This window comes from Myiozetetes cayanensis, unplaced genomic scaffold, assembly GCF_022539395.1.
Source record: "Myiozetetes cayanensis isolate MyiCay16 unplaced genomic scaffold, myiCay2020 scf2-11, whole genome shotgun sequence".
In the NCBI taxonomy this organism is placed as follows: Eukaryota; Metazoa; Chordata; class Aves; order Passeriformes; family Tyrannidae; genus Myiozetetes; species Myiozetetes cayanensis.
In genome coordinates, this window is record NW_026087411.1 from 111,551,491 (window position 1) to 111,570,170 (window position 18,680).

At 40.9% G+C, this 18,680-nt stretch overlaps 1 protein-coding gene across 1 annotated transcript in view; it reads right to left on the reverse strand.

Moving 5' to 3' along the window:
* Window positions 1-458: 458 nt before the first annotated feature.
* PKHD1 (PKHD1 ciliary IPT domain containing fibrocystin/polyductin) overlaps window positions 459-18,680 on the reverse strand; it is a 252,844-nt gene continuing 234,622 nt past the window's right edge. Inside the window, 6 exon segments of the mRNA XM_050316128.1 lie at window positions 459-1,311; window positions 6,299-6,421; window positions 7,012-7,167; window positions 10,615-10,722; window positions 14,662-14,749; window positions 15,273-15,408. Of these exon segments, the coding sequence (XP_050172085.1) occupies window positions 959-1,311; window positions 6,299-6,421; window positions 7,012-7,167; window positions 10,615-10,722; window positions 14,662-14,749; window positions 15,273-15,408 (964 nt within the window). The 3' untranslated portion in view covers window positions 459-958.

Here is an 18,680-nt window from a genome sequence, read left to right on the forward strand (position 1 = left end):
GAATCATGAACCTTAACTCCTGCAGCTTGAAATGAACTGCTTTGTGGTTTGTTTGTTTTGTTTTGTTTTGTTTTTTCAAATGCAGGTTTCTCATCTTTTCTTCCACTGCTGATCTGTCCAGAAACCTCATCTTCTTGCTTAACTAATTTTTTTCTGCAGAGGAATATAAATTTTATCTGGTGCCACCAGGACACCTTGCAACCAGGAATTTTATGGTACAGAGAGGGTATAATAAAATTCCTCATCTTCCAGCTCAGTAAAGCAAAGCACAGAGGAATTCTCTGAGCAACTGAAGAATGTCAGCCTTATTATTATTATCCATAAAGAGTTGTGTTCATAACAAGCCAGTGATTTAAAGGTGTCAGAAAACAATGCCATGGTGGAGATTTACTCAGTGAAATACTTTAATCTAAAAAAAAAAAGAAAAAAAGAAAAAAAAGGAAATTATTTATGCACATACCAGGGTTCTTTGAATGAAACTAAAAGCATGGTTGGAGAAAAGGGGAAATTTCCATATATTTGTATATATGCATAAATACAAAGTAGCATTGCTCTGGACACTAAGACTATACCCATGCTAGTGCATTAAAGTGTCAGAAATCCTGTTGAGTTGTTGGGCTAATCTCTGACTTCTTTTGAATGGGATCTCAAAGCTGATCTAACACTCCCCCAAACAAAGCTTGAAGAGAGTTTTAGAGGTGTCAGAGGGCTGTTCTGAACAGGCAGTTTGGATGCACCAACCCTTCTTTGGGGGCTAAGGAAGATCAACATCAAAGACATGGCTAGAATCTCCCAGCTGGCTGCAGATCCAGGTAACAGCTTCACTTGACCATCCAGTTCCCCGTCCGAACATGTGTATGGTTTTCTCTGAACACAGAGACAAAAGACTCAGCTCCCCGTTGGCTTCAAGCCAGGAAAATCTTGCTTTGCTAGTGGTCCACCCCCTCACACCACTTCTTTACCCCTCTGCTGCCACCATGGCAACATGCTCTCCCACACCATTCTGGTGTCTGGGCATCCTTTCGGACTCCTCCCTTTCCTGGTTGTAACCAGCTGAAGGTCTGGGGACTTCCTTCTGGCTGGAGCATCCCGGGGCAGTTGGCTGCTGATGTTCCACAGGGTCACCAGGAATTGTTCCTCCACGTGGCTGTCGGTGACTGTCCCTTTTCCCTGCTGAAGAAAAGGGGTGTCTGTCCCCCGTCTTACGCTGGATATCGCTCAGCTTTCTCACTGACTTGGCTTCACAGGGCGACAGGTTCAGCTCCTCCAGTCGTCCTGTGGCACGTCCCACAGCTCCAGTTCCTGCCATACCTGTGGAAGAAAGATTTGTTTGCTCTTTATAATAATTATAAGATCCCATCTTCATGTACTTTTATGCCTTTACTGTGTGTTAAAGACATTACTTTTTTTTTTAGTTTTTTACCCATTTCACATGGGCAGGCAGCGACAGGAGAAGGGGAAAGAATGTTATACCAAAAGAGGAGACATTTAGATTAGAGGTTAGGAAGAAATTCTTCCCTGTGAGGGTGGGGAGGCCCTGGCACAGGTTGCCCAGAGAAGTTGTGGCTGCCCCATCCCTGGAAATGTTCAAGGCCAGGTTGGATGCATCTTGGAGCAACAAGTCTATTTGAAGGTGTCCCTACTGACCTAGTGGAAGGTGTTGGAACAAGATGATTTTTAAAATCCTTTCTAACCCAAATCATTCTATGGTTGCATGATTCCATGAATAATTAAAAAGCATTAATTGTTAGAGACACAATTTCACTGGCCACACATTTTAGTTTGACAAAAATAAGTTGTTAAAGCCAAATAACCATTAGCTATTTCCACAAATAAATAAGAAGCAACAAAACCAGCTGGTTTGTTCTTATTGATACACGAACAGCTCCTACAGCATCTTCAGTAGTTAACAAATTTTCAGTAAATATTTAATAATTAAGTATATAGAATAAAGTTGGTTAGTAAGCTATGTAGTGATAAATGATAATATTTTAATGCCACATACCTATAAAATACATCATCCCTTTCTGATTCAAGTATATAAAATATACTTGTAATAAAAGATAAAATTTTATATTTCCAACATTTGAGTCCTACTCAAGGCAGAACCTGCAACCTGCAATGCTGTTTAAAAAATGATGTTGAAAAAATGCGGAGAAAGGAAAATACACATTATCCATTTCTCATGTGGAAACACAAAATGTTTACATCCCTATAAACCAAAACGTTATCAATGACAGAGGCAGAATCACTTCTAGTGTCACAGCAGAGACAGTTTCTGAGTTGACAGGGTGTGCTATCATTTCAGTGCAAGATTGGTAGCCTCATTTTTAGTATCATTCAGATGCTAAAAGCATTTGTAATATTCTTGCAATCCTCTCCCTTCCCCCAGGAACGTGAAATGAAAACAGCCCAGACCCAAATCTTTTATACTCATTCCAAATCCAGAACTAGTCCTAGTCCACCCATCTCATGTTAGTGGACAACATCAGCTTTTACAGTCCACATAGCTGCACATTTTATAGGTCCATAGCACAAATAATACCAGACAGTGCGTTGTTACCACTCCTGATTTTTCAGGCTTGTCCTCTCATTTTGGCCCTCAGCAGCCTGTGACATTCAGCCCACGGTGCCTCAGACCTTCTGCTAAGATTCATTCTCTTCTCCCTTTCCTGTAATTCATTAATTGGAACTATATTTACTGAATCATAGAATATCTCAGATTGGAAGGGACACATAAGGATGGTCAAGTCCAACCCTTGCTCCTCACAAGAACACTTAAAACCAAATCATTTAACAAAAAAGTCGTCCAGACACTCCTTGGACAACTGGAACTCTAACAGTGACAATGACTTCATGCTTGCACTCATTTTACCTGTTAAAGGGTGTTAGTGGTTTTTTCAACTTGTGCACTCATAACTTTCACTTTCAGGATTATACCTCTTGAAAATCCACGGAAAGTTGTTGGTAAAATTTCAGCAGTCACATATATTTCTGTGTTTAACAATTTTCCTTCTCAAGCTTGCTTAAATATTAGGTAGTTGGCTGTTTTAAGGTACAAATTATATGCATCACCAGGTTCAATTTTCTTCTTTATACACATAAAGAAGATAATCAGGTCACAATACCCTATACCAAATCTCCATGTCAATTCTTGAGATTTATTGACTCCTTTTCATTTTTAACGGTGACATTTTCAAGAGTGAAAGTAAACCGTTTCAAACAAGTTTGAGTTAATGAAAGAGGTTACAAGTTTTCTGGATAGAAGCAGTTTCAAGGATGAAGCACTGCCTGGAGATTTAGAGGACATAGTAATATATATATCCTGATTTTTTAAAATTAAATACAAAGTATTCAATATCATTAAAGCATGCAATTAACTGGATTAAGTACCAGCTAACAGAGCTCAGGCAATAATTATATGTGGGAAATAATTCTCAGAGGTGGGGATGTGTGTACCAGTACCAGACACTCCCACTAAAATGGAAGACATTCAGTGTTTCCACTGGTGATTTGGAATTAAAACTGAAATTGATTCTGATGAAATTTTGTAAAACATAGAAAAAGTGGCAGACCAGTAGAAAAGAAGGAGGAGGAGGAGCTAATCTGAGCAACCCCAGAGCAAGGAGGGAGATCCAGTCTGCAGAGTGGGAGAACATCTTCAGGAATACAACAGTGATTTCTGGGTGAAGGTGTCCAAGGAGTTCAGCATAAGAATCAATCAGGTGCCACACCTGAAAGAGCTGCAGATTGAAGCTTGGAAATGTAAACTGTTAGAGGATACAACTCCTCAACAACCAAGGTGATGAACCACCAGAACAAACTGTAAAAAGCAAAAAAGAAAGTATATATATCCCTCCACCTCCAGGTGTGTTGTGTTAACAATGCCTTAGTAAATCAAAAGTTCTTTAATTCAAGAGAGATAATTGGGTGAGGCTGAGGAGATTTTTTGTTACACCAAGGTAATATCTTGATCCCTTCTCCCTGCAGTATTGCTTAGCTGGTTTCTTCCTCATATTCATCCTCAGCTGCCCATGCTGGTACAAAATCCAGGGCCCCTGATCCACTGGACTTTGCACTCTATAAGCACCTTCCAAAGAGAAAAGCTCTCTCTTGCAAGTCTTACTGTGGTGATTAATAAATATAGACTAGAACACTTAATTGTGTTAGAAAAGTGGTATTTCTTATGAGGGGAAGAGCTATAAAGCAGAAACTAAACAAAAAGAGTTCAGCTTTGATTCCCCTCTCTCTCTCTCTCTCTCCAAAACCAACAGCACTTTAAATAAGGGGGAATCAAACATTAGACATTTCCAAGTCATATGCATTAAATTCACTTAAGATATTGTTATCCTTGTTTAGATTTGAACATATCGGGGAATCTTTTTGTCTTGCAACTATTCCTAAAAGACTTTAAGTGGCTGGATTGCCTTTTTCTGACAAAAAAAGAAAAAAATCTTTCCATGAATTATTTACATGAAGGCTCCAATCAACTCTATACCTGTCAGCCTCCCAAGCCAAAATGAAAGTTCACTATGTAAAGGTGCCAAGGGAGAGTGGCAGCCTCCCACTGCGAGTTTATAGACAGAACTAAGTCAGCACGCATTATGTGTCAGAGCCAACATCAGACAGAATCAGATCCTTTGATCTCAGACCTCCACAGGAAGCTTAGATCTCAGACAAATTAGATAAAAAATGAATTTATAGCAGATATGTATCCTAAGGCACACAGCTGAATGCTGTGTTTTGGAGGAGTACAGCAAATATCAAAACACATAAACTGCAGAATTTCCTCTCTCCTTCTCTCTCTCTCTCCCTCTGCTTTTGTGATAGACGCTAATTAAAAGGAGATAAAAACTCCAGCTCGCCTCTTCCTGCCTCTTATGTAATCCACAGGCTTGGGGAAGAAGGAGGAAAAAGAAATTCCCAAACCAGAGTAAATGGGGGGTTCAGCGGGGTTATCTGAGTGCCCTCAGATCTGCGCTGTTGGCAGGTGAGATAAAAAAAGCCCTGGGCTCCTGTAAGAACATTTCACACTTGCAGAGGGGGAAGCCGGTGCTTTGTGCTGGCAGCCACACGCCCCCGGGGCTGTCTGCTTCCCTGTGACCTCAGAAGGAGTCGTGTTTGATCAGCACATGATGAAAAGATGAGTCTGGAGGAGGTGTGAGGAAAAGAGTTGTTTGTGGCAGGACCCTGGGGAGTAAAGGGGGACACCAAGTGGGGTGGGTGGGGATGGATCTGCTTTGGGGTGTTGGTTTGGACTCACAGAGACTGTGCAAATGAGCTCTGGGTGTTTTATTTTCTACCTCCAGTGTACTTCACTGCCATCCTCCAGAGCCTGCAAACCTGTCCAGAGCTTTTTGATCCCTCTGCAGTTACTGCTGCAGCACTTGGAGATGTGGGCAGGGAGCAGTTCTGTTTCTCCAGGCAGAAGAGACTGACCCCCACGTGGCTCCAGTCTCCTGTCAGAGAGTTGGAGAAAGTGAGAAGGTCACCCCTGAGCCTCCTTTTCTCCAGGGTGAGCCCCCCCCCCAGCTCCCTCAGCTGCTCCTCATCAGACTTTTGCCCCTTTCCCAGCTTATGAATTTATATGCATTTATATGCATTTACTCCTCCACTACAGGTTACCTGTCCATTTGGCCACGTCCCAAGTTCAGCTGGAATTTCTTAAAGGTCAAGTCATTGGCCACTTCCAACACATCCAGCAGTATGTGTTGGCTGTTTGGCAACTGAAGTGGGTGCACTGGGGGTGTTGGTCCCTGCCCTACTCCAAATATACAAGGAGAAATCATTAACTCACTGAATTGTAGAATATCCTGTTGGAAGAGACACACAAAGATCATGGAAGTTCAGTTCCTAGCCCTGCACAGGATAACCCCAAGAAACACACCATGAGCATATGGGGGATTATGTTGCTGCCTTCAGTGTAGCTGGGAATTCACTCTATGTGTATAAAAGCAGATGAAATGACAAGTAGAAAAATACCAGTGAGCAGAAGGAGGAGGCAATAAAGAGATAGACCTGAGAACTGTGCCATTGGTCCTGTACAAACCTATAAAATCATAGGATCATTAAGGTTGGATAAAAGCTTTAAGATCATTGACTTCAAACACTCCAAACATCACAAAACCATATCCCCAAGCATCCCATCCCACATATTTTTAGAAAATTCTGGTGTTGGTGATCCCATCACTTCCCTGGGCAGCCTGTTCCAACACCTGAATATGCTGGAAGACACAAAACGACTCTTTTGATGTTCAACTGTTTATGAATTTGAATTATTGTCAAGCTGCAGTCTCACCTCCTCCTTTTTCATTTTCTCCTTGGGTGTAGCAAGGTTTGATGGGAGCTGCAGGAGGCTGTGCTTGTTTATTGGGTCTCTTAGTACTGGCCCCTGTTACATCAGCCCTTTCAGCCCTTGCTTCTGTAATGAAACACACAGTCACATCACTCTCAATACGACCTCAGCTCAGTAGAAACAATTAATTCAAGCAAAAGGAAATATATTTTTGAATATATAATTGAATATTTCTTGAGTGTATATATATCCCACCAAATGCCATGTCCTTTTGAACACTTCCAGGGATGGGGACTGACTCCACCACTTCCCTGGGCAGCTTGTTCAGTTCTTTATAACCCTTTCCATGAAGAAACATTCTGTAATATCCAGTCTAAACTTCCCCTGATGCAATCTGAGGCCACTTCTTCTTGTTCTGTAACAGCTTTTATAGGCATAAAACTCTATGACCTTGAAATACCACAGAATCATAGAATCACAGAATATCCCAAGTTAGAAGGGATGATGGAAGGGATTTGATAATCAAAGGCATAATCACATGGACAATCAAATTCCAATTCTTGTCCCTGCACTGAGTACAAAATATATTGCTAATAGTAAACTTCTCAGAGCTTTTTGAACTCTATTGTCTGAAACCCATCGTGACCTTTCTGTGGATTTGTTAAATAAAATAGAGAGTCTGAAAGTATAAATTTTAACGGGTATTTCCAACTTACTGTTGCTTTTGCTCTTCTTGAACCAGCAGAATGCCAGAATAATGGTGAATGCAGATGCTGCTGAGCTCAGTAGGACAACAAGGATCATGCTGGCCTTCGCTGCCACAGTGGCAGGGAAGATGGAAAATGGCTGAGACAGCACAGTGAACTTCGCCCCTGGAATTTAAAACAGTCAGTTCATTAACAAAAGTAAGAACTCTCGTTTCACAGCTAAAACACCACCCTATAAACTTTCAGCAGGGATGCCACCATTAGAAATGTACGCAGGAACAAACCATAAGTCCATCCATCTCCAGATCCAACATTAGACAACAATATTTATTTGGGACTGAGTACCAAGACAACCCAAATACATAATAATACTTTTACAACGTAAGTTTCAAACTTTCAGTGCTTCCTGAAGCTTAAACAGCTTCTTTACATTCAACAATCCTTAACATTAATTCCATGAATTCATCCAGCTGACTACCAAACCCAGAAAATGCATTCAAAATGCATCTATTTCTGAGGCCAAACAGATCAGACCCAGATAGAAAACATTCTGCTTCACAAGACAGAGATACTGGTCATGGCAAGACAGTAGTTTAGAAAACACAATTTCTACAGGCTATACCTGAATCATATCAGTATAAGTTATGGGGAACCCAGAAACCTTCACCAGCATTAAGCTTAAATCCATGATGCAGAAAGCTCCCAGTGAACTTGCTCATATTTTCCACCACGATAATGAGCATTATAAATAAAAAATGTCAGTGTCCCTGCTGTTAGCACAGTAAATATTTAGTCTCTTGACACACACAAGTTTTGGGTAATGATCTTCACCCAGAGATTCTAAAGTTTCCTGCAAATAAATCAAAATCAAACCAGCCACTACTCGTATTTTCTGTGATCAAGAGTTCATTGAATCAAGAGTTCTGTGATCAAGTGTCTCAGCATCTGCGTTTCAAGAACTGGAAGATTCTTAACACTATGCTTTTAAAAACCAGAAAAAGATAAATGTTTTGGTTCCCTTAATTATTTCCAAAATGCATTCTGAATGGAGATGGGCCTGGTTAGGACAGGAGTTTGTCAAAACTGGCCCTGGTACTCTCTATAGACCAACTTGAAGGATGTGGATTAGCACATCAACTCATTACTTATCTTACTACCTAACTCATTATTGGTCCTAACCCCACAATTCTAATAATTTTAATGGATGGATATTTCTTTTATTTGTTTGAGTTCCACTTTAAATAAAAATCTAAAAGACTTTATTTTTTTTATCCGTTCATTAAAAAAACAATCAGAACACTGTCAACTGGAGACCAGGGCGAGGAGCTTTAAGTACCTTTAACAGAAACTCATTAGATTTGTGTCAGTGTTGTCCACCTGAACAAAGCTGAGCTTCACCAGAACAATGTGGGAAGCACGTTCCAATTGGGAAAAAATTGCCTGCAGGTACAAACACGTATGAACTTCAGCTGAGAGAAGTAATCTCACAGGTATTGAGGACTCTACACAAACAGGCACTTGAAGGTGTTTTGCACCACTCTGATAGTTTGTGAATAGACTTTTCTTGGTTTAAATGCAAAGTGGATATATCAAACCCATTGGGACCCAGGTCACGGAAGTGAATATGACTGTAAAACACGGAGCAAGACTATGCAGTGGTGCTATGAATAGTCTACTCTCCCCAGGAACTACCACTAAAACATTTGGGATTATTGCATTCACCATCAGCTGCATCTTCTGAGCCGTCTCCAAAGAGCTAATTATGCCAGGGTGAGTACCCAGAGCAACTGGATCATGGAGATGTATCCCAAACATCTACTATTTGATTGTTTGATTTTGGTTTATTTATCTCGAACAGTAAGTAAATCTCTTCAGTGAGAATCTGGCAGTATAAAAGCCTTTTTACTGTCTCCGGCATGGTTCCCAAATGCAACAAGCAAAAGGGATGGTTTCTTTGGTGTGTACTTTTGCAATGCATATTAAAAGTGTGTAATACTCTGATTTACACATGTGACATAGGCACAGCTGTCCACACTGCTGCCTGTACACATCTCTAGGGGGGAATGGCTTTAAGCTGAAAGAGGGCAGATTTAAACTAGATATTAGGAAATGACACAAGTTGCCCAGAGAAGCTGTGGCTGCCCCATCCCTGGGAGTGTCCAAGGCCAGGTTGGATGGGCCTTGGAGTAACCTTGTCTAGTGAAAGGTGTTCCTGCCCATGGCAGAGGGGTTGGAACTGGATGAACTAGATAAACACTCTGCCTGGCCAAATGTTTCAGAAAAGTAATCTCCCTTTGCCCTTTGTGCAGAGAAAAGATTTGGGATTTCCCTGAGATAGGTTTCAAAATACATTTCATTAAGCTGTGCTTTCAGCCTAAAGAGTCAGATCCCGTGAGGTACTGACTTTCCATTCCCTCTCACTGAACCAAAGGCAGTGGGACCCACAGGGTTTTGGCAGTATACACCTCAAAACACACAGAAATCCTCTCTTTAAAGGCTCATCTCCAGGTTCTCCCTGCACCCCAATTCTCTCTTTGCAAAGCCGTGGGAACACTCGATGTGGATGAGCCACTTGTGACAGTCTAAATGTTTGCAAACTTCTAACTTTTAAGCTCAGATTTTTTCAACAGCCATGTCCACTTGGCCACTTCACCAGTCAGATGTACTTGTCCCCTCTGTTTTTTTCTGGCTGAGAAATAGAGACTTTACACGTGGTCTTACAACATCTATATCTTAATATGGTTTTGGACTTTGTGCCAAACTGTATGTTCCTGTTTCTCCGTAGACTTGCCTTAGCAGAAATTATGAGACAAGAAACCAAACTTTGACCCCTGTCTACCTTCAGACACAGATTTATAGATAAATTCAGGCCCCAAACTGTTGTACAGGTGCTTTTCTTGTGCAGATGCCTTGAGGATTTTACAAGTCAGAGTTCACGTGGTGCCTTCTCCCCAGTGTCCCCCTCAGCTGTATTTCCAAGGAGGCATAAGCACACCTGTCTCTTCAGCATTCCTGGGTTGCTCAGAGGAGGCCTAGTGCAAGTTTTGTGATCCTGAAGGTGCCAAAATCATCTCCATAAAGTACCAGGAGACTCCCTCGTAGAGCCCAGTCCTGGAGTCACATTCTGAATGTGAATAACCTGTTGCACACATAAAGATGACCAGGTGCAGGCAAACAGACAAGAACAAGCACTGTGAAAATAGCTGGGAGCACAGATGGAAAATTTCTGAACTCAAACAGAAAAAGAAGAGGGAATGTGAGGACTCAATTTGTAGGAAAAATTTTGTTTTGCCAGCTTAGCTGACCTTAAGTACCAGATTCCCACAGGGATACATAGTTATGGAATCCAGAGAGAAAGAGACACCTTCCTCTGACTTCTTTGTACTGATTCATCTGATTTAAGAGATCTTGCATGAACAGCACAGGAATCACCAGCAGCTCTCCTGCTGTCTGGGGAATGCCAACTTGGACATGGAACAGAACTCAGGTTATTTAGAGGTTTGGCACTGCCCCACTCATTTAAGCAAAGTTTAACTCCCTTTTTATAAGTTCAGGCCACCTGTAGGGCTTTGATTTTACCAAACCAAAAAATCTAGAGAATATGGAGCTTACCTGGAGGTGATGTGACAGTGAACACCAGTCTCCAGTTTGTACCTGTGCTGGAGACAGCCAGACTGGAAAACCTTGCACATCCATCTATGACCTGCACTTGGGTGAGCCCTAGAGAGTCAAAAAAAAATCACATTGCAATTAGCAGCAGCCAGCTAAGTACCACTTAAGGACTGCAGACAATCCTTGTGACTTCAGAAAGGCTAAATTCATTGTCCATCCTAATCATAAATGTTGTATCTAACCCCAGAAATTTCACACAGGATCAAGTCTTCAGAGGAACTTGCAAAACAAATTCCTGAGGGATTGGAGGACTTTATCTTCTAAATATTAGGTCTTTGAGTTCATTGTGAAATGGCATTTCCTGTACATCGTGAGGGTTTAACATGAAAACAAATGTTAAGAGGATCAAGCAAAGATAATAGGATGTCCTAGAAAGTTCCAGATGCTCATATTTAACTCATGCCTTGTGTGACTAAGTGCATCACCAAGGTCAGGAGAGTGTTAATGAGAGACTATTATCTGTCCTAAAGGGATGGTCCCAAGGAGTCAGTCAGGGTAACTAAGGGAAGAGCTGACTGTTTAACTCTTTTCTGGAAGGAGTTCCACCTCATCATTGGGGCATATTCCCTTCTGTCTTACTGTTAGATATCTTTGAATTTTTCTCCAACTCTGTCTGATGCTTTGAAAGGTATTTGGCCACAAAAACTGTCTATGGTGACTGTCCTGAGATAGCACAGAAACCTGGCAGGGAAAAACTCCATGGGGAGCATTAAAATGAAACCCAGGAGAATGAGTTTCTCCATCACTTTCCCTCTTCTTGAGAGCTATCAGGGAATGCATTCTGACCCAACACTTACACTTGCCATGGTTGTAATTTTTGTAGGCTCTTTCTAAAAGTTATAATTTACTTTGCAACTGGATCCCCATTTTATTGTGTGTGTCTTTGAGCACCAGCCAAGTCCTGGCCTTTGAGTGATGCTGACCAGGTCTGGTCTGCGTTCAGGCTCTTGGGGTGAGAGGGGTGAAATCCTAAAGACTGACAAATTTCCAAATGTTGGTTCAGGTGGGGGTGAGATGCCAGAACTTCCTTAGGACGCTGGAATTGCTCCAGTGATCACAAACACAGACTTTTGCCTGCTGAAAGACAACGTATCATAACTATTTGCTTTATGAAGCAGGTGGTTTGACATTTTATTGCAGTTAAGCAGCACAGGTGAATGGACATAAAGCTGAATGTGAGGAGGACATTTCTTCTCTGCCATTCTCACATTCAGGATATTGAACAACATGGTGAAATAGCAAACCGATGTATGTCCAGTTGCCCAACACAAGCTCTTGGGCAAAAGCATGTCACATATTAATTATTTAGCAACAAAAATGATAAATTTTCCCCTCTCTATGATTCTGGTGCTGTTTAATTGCTAATATCTACTAGTTTTGACTACCTATATGGTTTTATTCTATTTTTGTATAGCATCTAACACACCAAACCTCTAATTTAATTGTATGTCTCCAGGATCAGCTGGAGTGAAATAGATAGATAGATAGATAGATAGATAGATAGATAGATACCAGTGATATTTAAATAGCCAGTAATTTATGCTATGAATAGGAATGTGACAATCTAGATTTCTTTAATTGCTCCAGCCAAAACCTGGCTCATTTATCTACTACACATGTGATCTTCCTTATACAGAATCTGCATGGACTACCAAGATTTTCTTGGCTCTGATACCTACTGTAATATGGATTTTACAGAGGGTCTTGTCAGCTACGTTCAAATACTTTATAATTGCCATTTCTAGTCGGTGATGAAGCCTGGAGTGCTGTACTGTACTTCTCAACAGAGACTGTCTCAGCTTTCGGGCACATATGCTTCAAAGCCCAGAATATTACAGATATATATGGGAGTCTTCACACAGATCTCTCAGGCAAGCTGGTATTTAACGTAGAAGAAGCTAATTTGGAGCTAAACTGCTTTCCACGAGGCAGTTTGGCTGCTGTCAGATGCAGCAGCCTCAGTGTGTGAGACGGGACCCATTTCCATTAAACGCCGCTTTCATGTGCCTCGAAAGACGGGAGCAATAAGGACGTTTGTCAAAGGAAAAACTGCAGCAAACTATTACATGCAGAACATCTGTACTGTGCAGCTCTTGCCTTGCTGGAGTTTATTGACTATTAATTTGATGCATGTATCTTTTAAAGAATGTGAAGAGCACTTCTCTTCAGTGATTTTCTTTTTTTCCCCACCTTTTTCACTTTCTCACTTTCTTTTCTTTTCTTTCTTTTCTTTTCTTTTCTTTTCTTTTCTTTTCTTTTCTTTTCTTTTCTTTTCTTTTCTTTTCTTTTCTTTTCTTTTCTTTTCTTTTCTTTTCTTTTCTTTTCTTTTCTTTTCTTTTCTTTTCTTTTCTTTTCTTTTCTTTTCTTTTCTTTTCTTTTCTTTTCTTTTTTTTCTTTTCTTTTCTTTTCTTTTCTTTTCTTTTCTTTTCTTTTCTTTTCTTTTCTTTCTCTTTTCTTTTCTTCTCTTCTCTTCTCTTTCTTCTTTCTTCCTTTCTTTCTTCTTTCTTTCTTTCTTTCTTTCTTTCTTTCTTTCTTTCTTTTTCTTTTCTCTTTTCTTTCTTTCTTTCTTTCTTTCTTTTCTTTCTTCTTCTTCTCTTTCTTTCTTTTCTTTCTCTCTCTTCCTTCTTTCTCTCTCTCTTTCCTTCTTTCTTTCCTTTCTTTCTTTCTTTCTTTTCTTTCTTTCTTTCTTTCTTTCTTTCTTTCTTTCTTTCTTTCTTTCTTTCTTTCTTTCTTTCTTTCTTTCTTTCTTTCTCTTTCTTTCTCCTTTCCCTCTCTCTTTCTCTCTCTCTTTCTCTCTTTATTGTCTTTATTGTCTTTATTCTCTCTCTTCCTTTCTTTCTTCTCTTTCTTTTCTGACTTCTATTTCTTTTTCCTTCCTTCCTTCCTATATTCCCTTCTTTCCTTTTCCCCTTCTTTCCTTTCTTCCTCCCTTCCCTTCTTCCTCCCTTCCTCCCTTCCTCCCACTGTCAGTCAGTAGCTGATCCAATAACCTGTGTCTCTTCCAGACCTAAGAAGTTTAGAAACATGCCTGAAAAAGGCATGAAAAGCAGAAGAAAAGACCAAAGGATTTCTTTTTTTAACCTGTAAACCTGGAACTATGATGGGATAGGAATAATTTCTGATTAAAAGAAACAGGGATTGAAAGGGGAGAAGTTCTGATCTACAGCATGAATGCCACTTATCTTCTCCAAATGGGAACTTTTCAAGTCCAAACTAACACACAAATGGCTTTTCTGTGAACAAAATACTTTATCTGCAACAGGAAACCTCACTTCTCATTTTGTGTGTTTCTTGCCTATATTTAAATATTTTAGCAATGAAAATTAGGATGTGTTATAATCACTATAATTTCCACTTTCTAGTTTACCAGCATATGATCTTCCCCCGGTTTTTGGTTCAGCACTCTGCTTAAACAAGGTTCTCTATCTAAGCATGTTCATATAACCTCGAGGGAAATGCTCACATGCTTAGAGTTAATCCTGAGTTCAGGTCTTTTAATAAATGAGGACCAGAAGGGAAACATTTAGATCCCTTGTAAAGAAAAAAAGCCACATTTTCACATTAAAATATGCTAATGACAAACAATAGGCAATTGTTTCTGCCTGTGCTTGGCCAGATCCTTTGCTGGGATAAACAGATTGTAATGGACTGTAAAGAAATTTCCCTAAATAACATAAACTGGAAACTAAGTGTTAGTATTTGTAATTCTTCATTCTTTCCTTTTTGATCCCAGATATGTCTTTCCAAGACAAACTACTGGATGTGCTTCCTTTAAGCTACTAGAGCACAAAAATACTTTGCATGTGCTTTTTTCCTCTTTCTGTAGCATATGAATGGGCAGTTCACCAAACTCCCACTGCAACCTTCTGTTTCCAGCCCAAAGACTGGTTTTCAAATTCAATATTTCTCAGGGAGAACTAAATTTATCCCCACCATTCTGCACAGCTGCTTTACCATAACCCCTGATATGACGAGACACGTCCAAACCTTTCAGCACAGCCTCAGAGGAGCCCTTGAGATGAGCTGACACAACCCAGGGTTCTGAAGGAGGCCCCAGTTTGTCAACTCTTTGACCCTGGGAGGAAAAACAAAACAGAAGAATTAAGGTTTTGTCTCCTCAGCGAGAGGAAAGAAAGTTTTGGTGGGTTTAACAACTGTAATAATTTTTAATGACCGCTTGGAGGGCAGTTTGCAGCTACATGTCACATGTTACAAAGCTCACCAGAACTCTTTAGGATGAAGCCTAAATGGGTCAGGTTGGAAGGGACCACAGTGGGTCATCTGGTCCATCCTCCCTGCTCAAGCAGGGCCATCCTAGAGCATGTGACATGGGATTGCAACCAGATGGTTCTGGAATATCTCCACTAAGGGAGACTCCACACCTTCTCTGGACAATCTGCTCAGTGCTCAGTCTCTTCACAGTAAAGAAGTTCTTGTTCATGTTCAGATGGAACTTCCTGGGCATCAGTTTCTGCCTGTGGCCTCTTGTCCTCTTTCTTGGCACCACTGAGCAAAGCCAGGCTCCATGTCAAAAATGTCAAATGCCAAAATAGCACAGAATTAATAGGGATATCCATCCACAGAGAGGCACATCCTACCTTTCTGTCCAGGAAAATGATTTTTGGCTGTACAGGAAGCTGCTTCTCGATTTCTCCATCTGAGGGTTGCACCTGAACAGAGATCTTGTAGGGTCTCACATACAGGCATGTTTCAGAGTGTTGTCTGCTTGTGTTTCTTTCACGTGTAAATGAAAAGCGAAAAAGAAAAAAAACAAAATCAGAAAATTAATGTTATGGAAACACCCATCTTTACTCCCAGAGCTAATTCCCATCTTGCCTAGGAATGACACTTTATCTTCTTTTCTTGTGATTTTCTACCTTACTAATGCAGGTGTCAATATTCTGTTATGAATAGGAAGGAGCATTATATCAAACACCTACTATTTTACCTCATCATAGCACTTTGATTCCTTGGGTGAGAAGAGTATGTATGAAATAGGATACAACCTTCCTCTCCAAGAAGAAAGCAGCACCAAAATAATAAAATATCCTTTGGTTTTAATCCTCAGCTTACAGATGAAGAAGTGAGAAATGAACAAAACAATTTTTTGTTTCCTGACCAAGGGAAAGATTTCCAGTGAAAACCTCTGAGCTCCCCTAAGAACAAAGTTTTGGTTCCTCTACACAAAAACAGCACTTGCAGGGCTTTCCTCCTTATCTTTATCCTGCCATCACCTTGATCATCTGCAAAGTCTGAATACAGAAATAAAGCGGTTACAGACACCCCCTTGAAAGACATTGGTTTTTCCAGGCCTGAAATTTAAATTAGAGCATCCCAGGAGAGCAATTTTGCATTTGAATAAAGAATCAATACTTTATTCTGAGCCTGGATCATTTCCTTCCCTCTCCCAGTGCTTTGTATCATTTAGTATCTCATATACATATATATAATTTATATATATATATAAAGTGCTCTAATCTGCAATTGCAATGAAGTGACTGGGTGTTTGCTATTGTCTTGAAATGAAAGAAGAAAAGCTATTCATTGATCTCTGGTGTTTGCTTAAAGGTGTTTACAAATACAAGATATATGGAGCATAAGTTTCCTTTGTTTTTAACTTATTTTTTCTAGGTTGTGTGTTGGTTGTGGATTTTTTCCCAGGGTATTACTCTGCATTACAAACCAGAAATGGTTCATGCTGCAGCTGATGGGAAATGCTGGTCTGAATCACAGGTGCTGGAAAGATCAACTGAGGTTTTAAGGATATGTGCAGGCTCAAGAGGTAGCTCAAGGACTGAAGGTTCAGTTCTTATCTTGGTTCTTTTTCTTTTATTTTTTGTGGCAGTGGAAAAGTCTGAAAGGCAATGCTAGGTTCGAAATTCATGTCAAGGGCATCAATAAGGTGCTCTTATCCACCTTCTTCCAAAAATGTGCATTCAGCTCTGTGACCAAAACTCACTGCAGGAACAACACCACCAAGTCATCCCTGTTTTCCACATTTTCTGTGAGCTCTCTGGCTCCAGCTGTGCCCAGAGAAGTTTAGGTGAGTCTTGTCATGGCTTCTGTAAGCCCCAAACAATTTTGTTCCTCACCTCAGTTTCTGTAAAAGTGACAACAAATAGGAAAAATGCCCTGACTCCACATCCCAGGCCCCGCGTGGTGAAACTGTGCTCACCTTGCACGTGAAGGAAGGCTGCTGCAAAATGTGGATCTAGGAAGCAGTTCCCATTCCCTGGGGTGAGTAGAATCATAGAATGGTTTGGATTGGAAGAGGCATTAAGGATCATCTTGTTCCACCCCTGCTGTCATGGGCAGGGACACCTTTCACTATCCCAGGTTGATCCAAGCCCTGTCCAACCTAGTCTTCAATACTTCCAGGGATGGGGCAGCCACAACTTCTCTGGGCACCCTGTGCCACCCTCACAGTAAAGAATTTCTTCTTAACATTTGATCTAAATCATTCCTCTTGTAGTTTAAAATTGTTCCTCCTTTTTCTATCACTTTCTGGGAAAAGTAATGGCAAAGAAAACAAAACAAAAAAATAAACAAAAACTAGCCAAACAAAAAACACAAACAAACAAAACACACACACACACACAAAAAAAAAAAAAAAAAAGCAAAACTAGACATGGATGTTTAAAAATTGAAGCTTAAAAATGAATGCCTGCTTGCAGGTAATTTGAACCCAGCTAACACAGCAGGGAACGTGGTGTTTATATCCCACATGGTCCAACCTGACCCATGCAGTGAGGGAGTCCCTGCCTTAGGATCCAACCTTGCACACAGCATGTTATGTCCCTGCAAGTGATGTCAGTGTGGAGGAGGAGAAAGGAGCAGCCTGCTGCTCCCCTGGGGATTTGTGCTGGAAGGAAAATAGGCTTTTTCCTGGCATAGCTTTGCCACAGGGAGGTGGGGAAGGACAAGCATGCCTGTAGCCTGGCAAGGACAGGAGCAAAGACTTGCCTTCCTCCTGTGAGCATGAAGGGCATGATGTTTGTCACTACCCTGGAGTCTCCTGCTGGGCAGGAGCAGGTTGTTTTGCAATTCCCTGCTGACAGGGAACATCTTTGATGCTCAGTGCCTTGCAGCTCATCTAAATGTGGGCACAGCAGGCTGCTGGTGATACCTTAGTCAGCAGGGATACCAAGGATCCCAGATCCCATCACCATCAATGCCAACATGTGTCTGCTGAACATGCTGGGGCTCCACAGGAGAGCAAGCGCCTGTCCTTTAGCAGCAAGGAAGTTAGAGGGCATGGAAACTCAAAGGTCTGCTGCAGGGATTAAAACTTGATTGAGAAACTTAGCAGAGAGATTTGGGTCAGAGCAAAGGAAGTGCCCCTGAAATCAAGGAGAACTTGTCATTTTTGTTAGAATTACAATAATAACTATAATCACAGAATGATTTGTGTTGGAAGGGATCTTAAAGACCATGTAGTTCCAACCCCCCTGCCATGGGCAAGGACACCTTCCACTATCCCAGGTTGTTCCAAGCCCCATCCAACCTGGCCTTGGACACTTCCAGGGGTGGGGCAGCCACAGCTTCTCTGGGCAACCTGAGAACCTGGGCACCACCCTCACAGAGGAGAATTTCTTCCTCATATCTGATCTAATGTCATAATATCACGTCATCACAATAATGACAACAAAACAACAGTAATGGTAATGATAATGATGATGATGATAATAATAATAATAGCTACTATTATGAATTGACTTCAAGGGAAAGAGATTGGACTGAGAGCCTGGGTCAGGGGTCCATTAAAGTTGATGGATACATGTCTACTAGGTAACTAAATAATGCCAAAAACAAAACCTTGGCACTGACACATGATTACCTCTACCATTAAACTGTCACTCCATCACAAGCTCTGGTCTAAATCCAATGGCAAAGTCCAGAACAACTCCCAAATGATCTGGGAGCTAATACAGACAAGGAATACTTGCACTTGGCTGTTTGAATGAGGCCACCCTGAAATATATCATCTGTCCTTGGTGCCAAAGAAC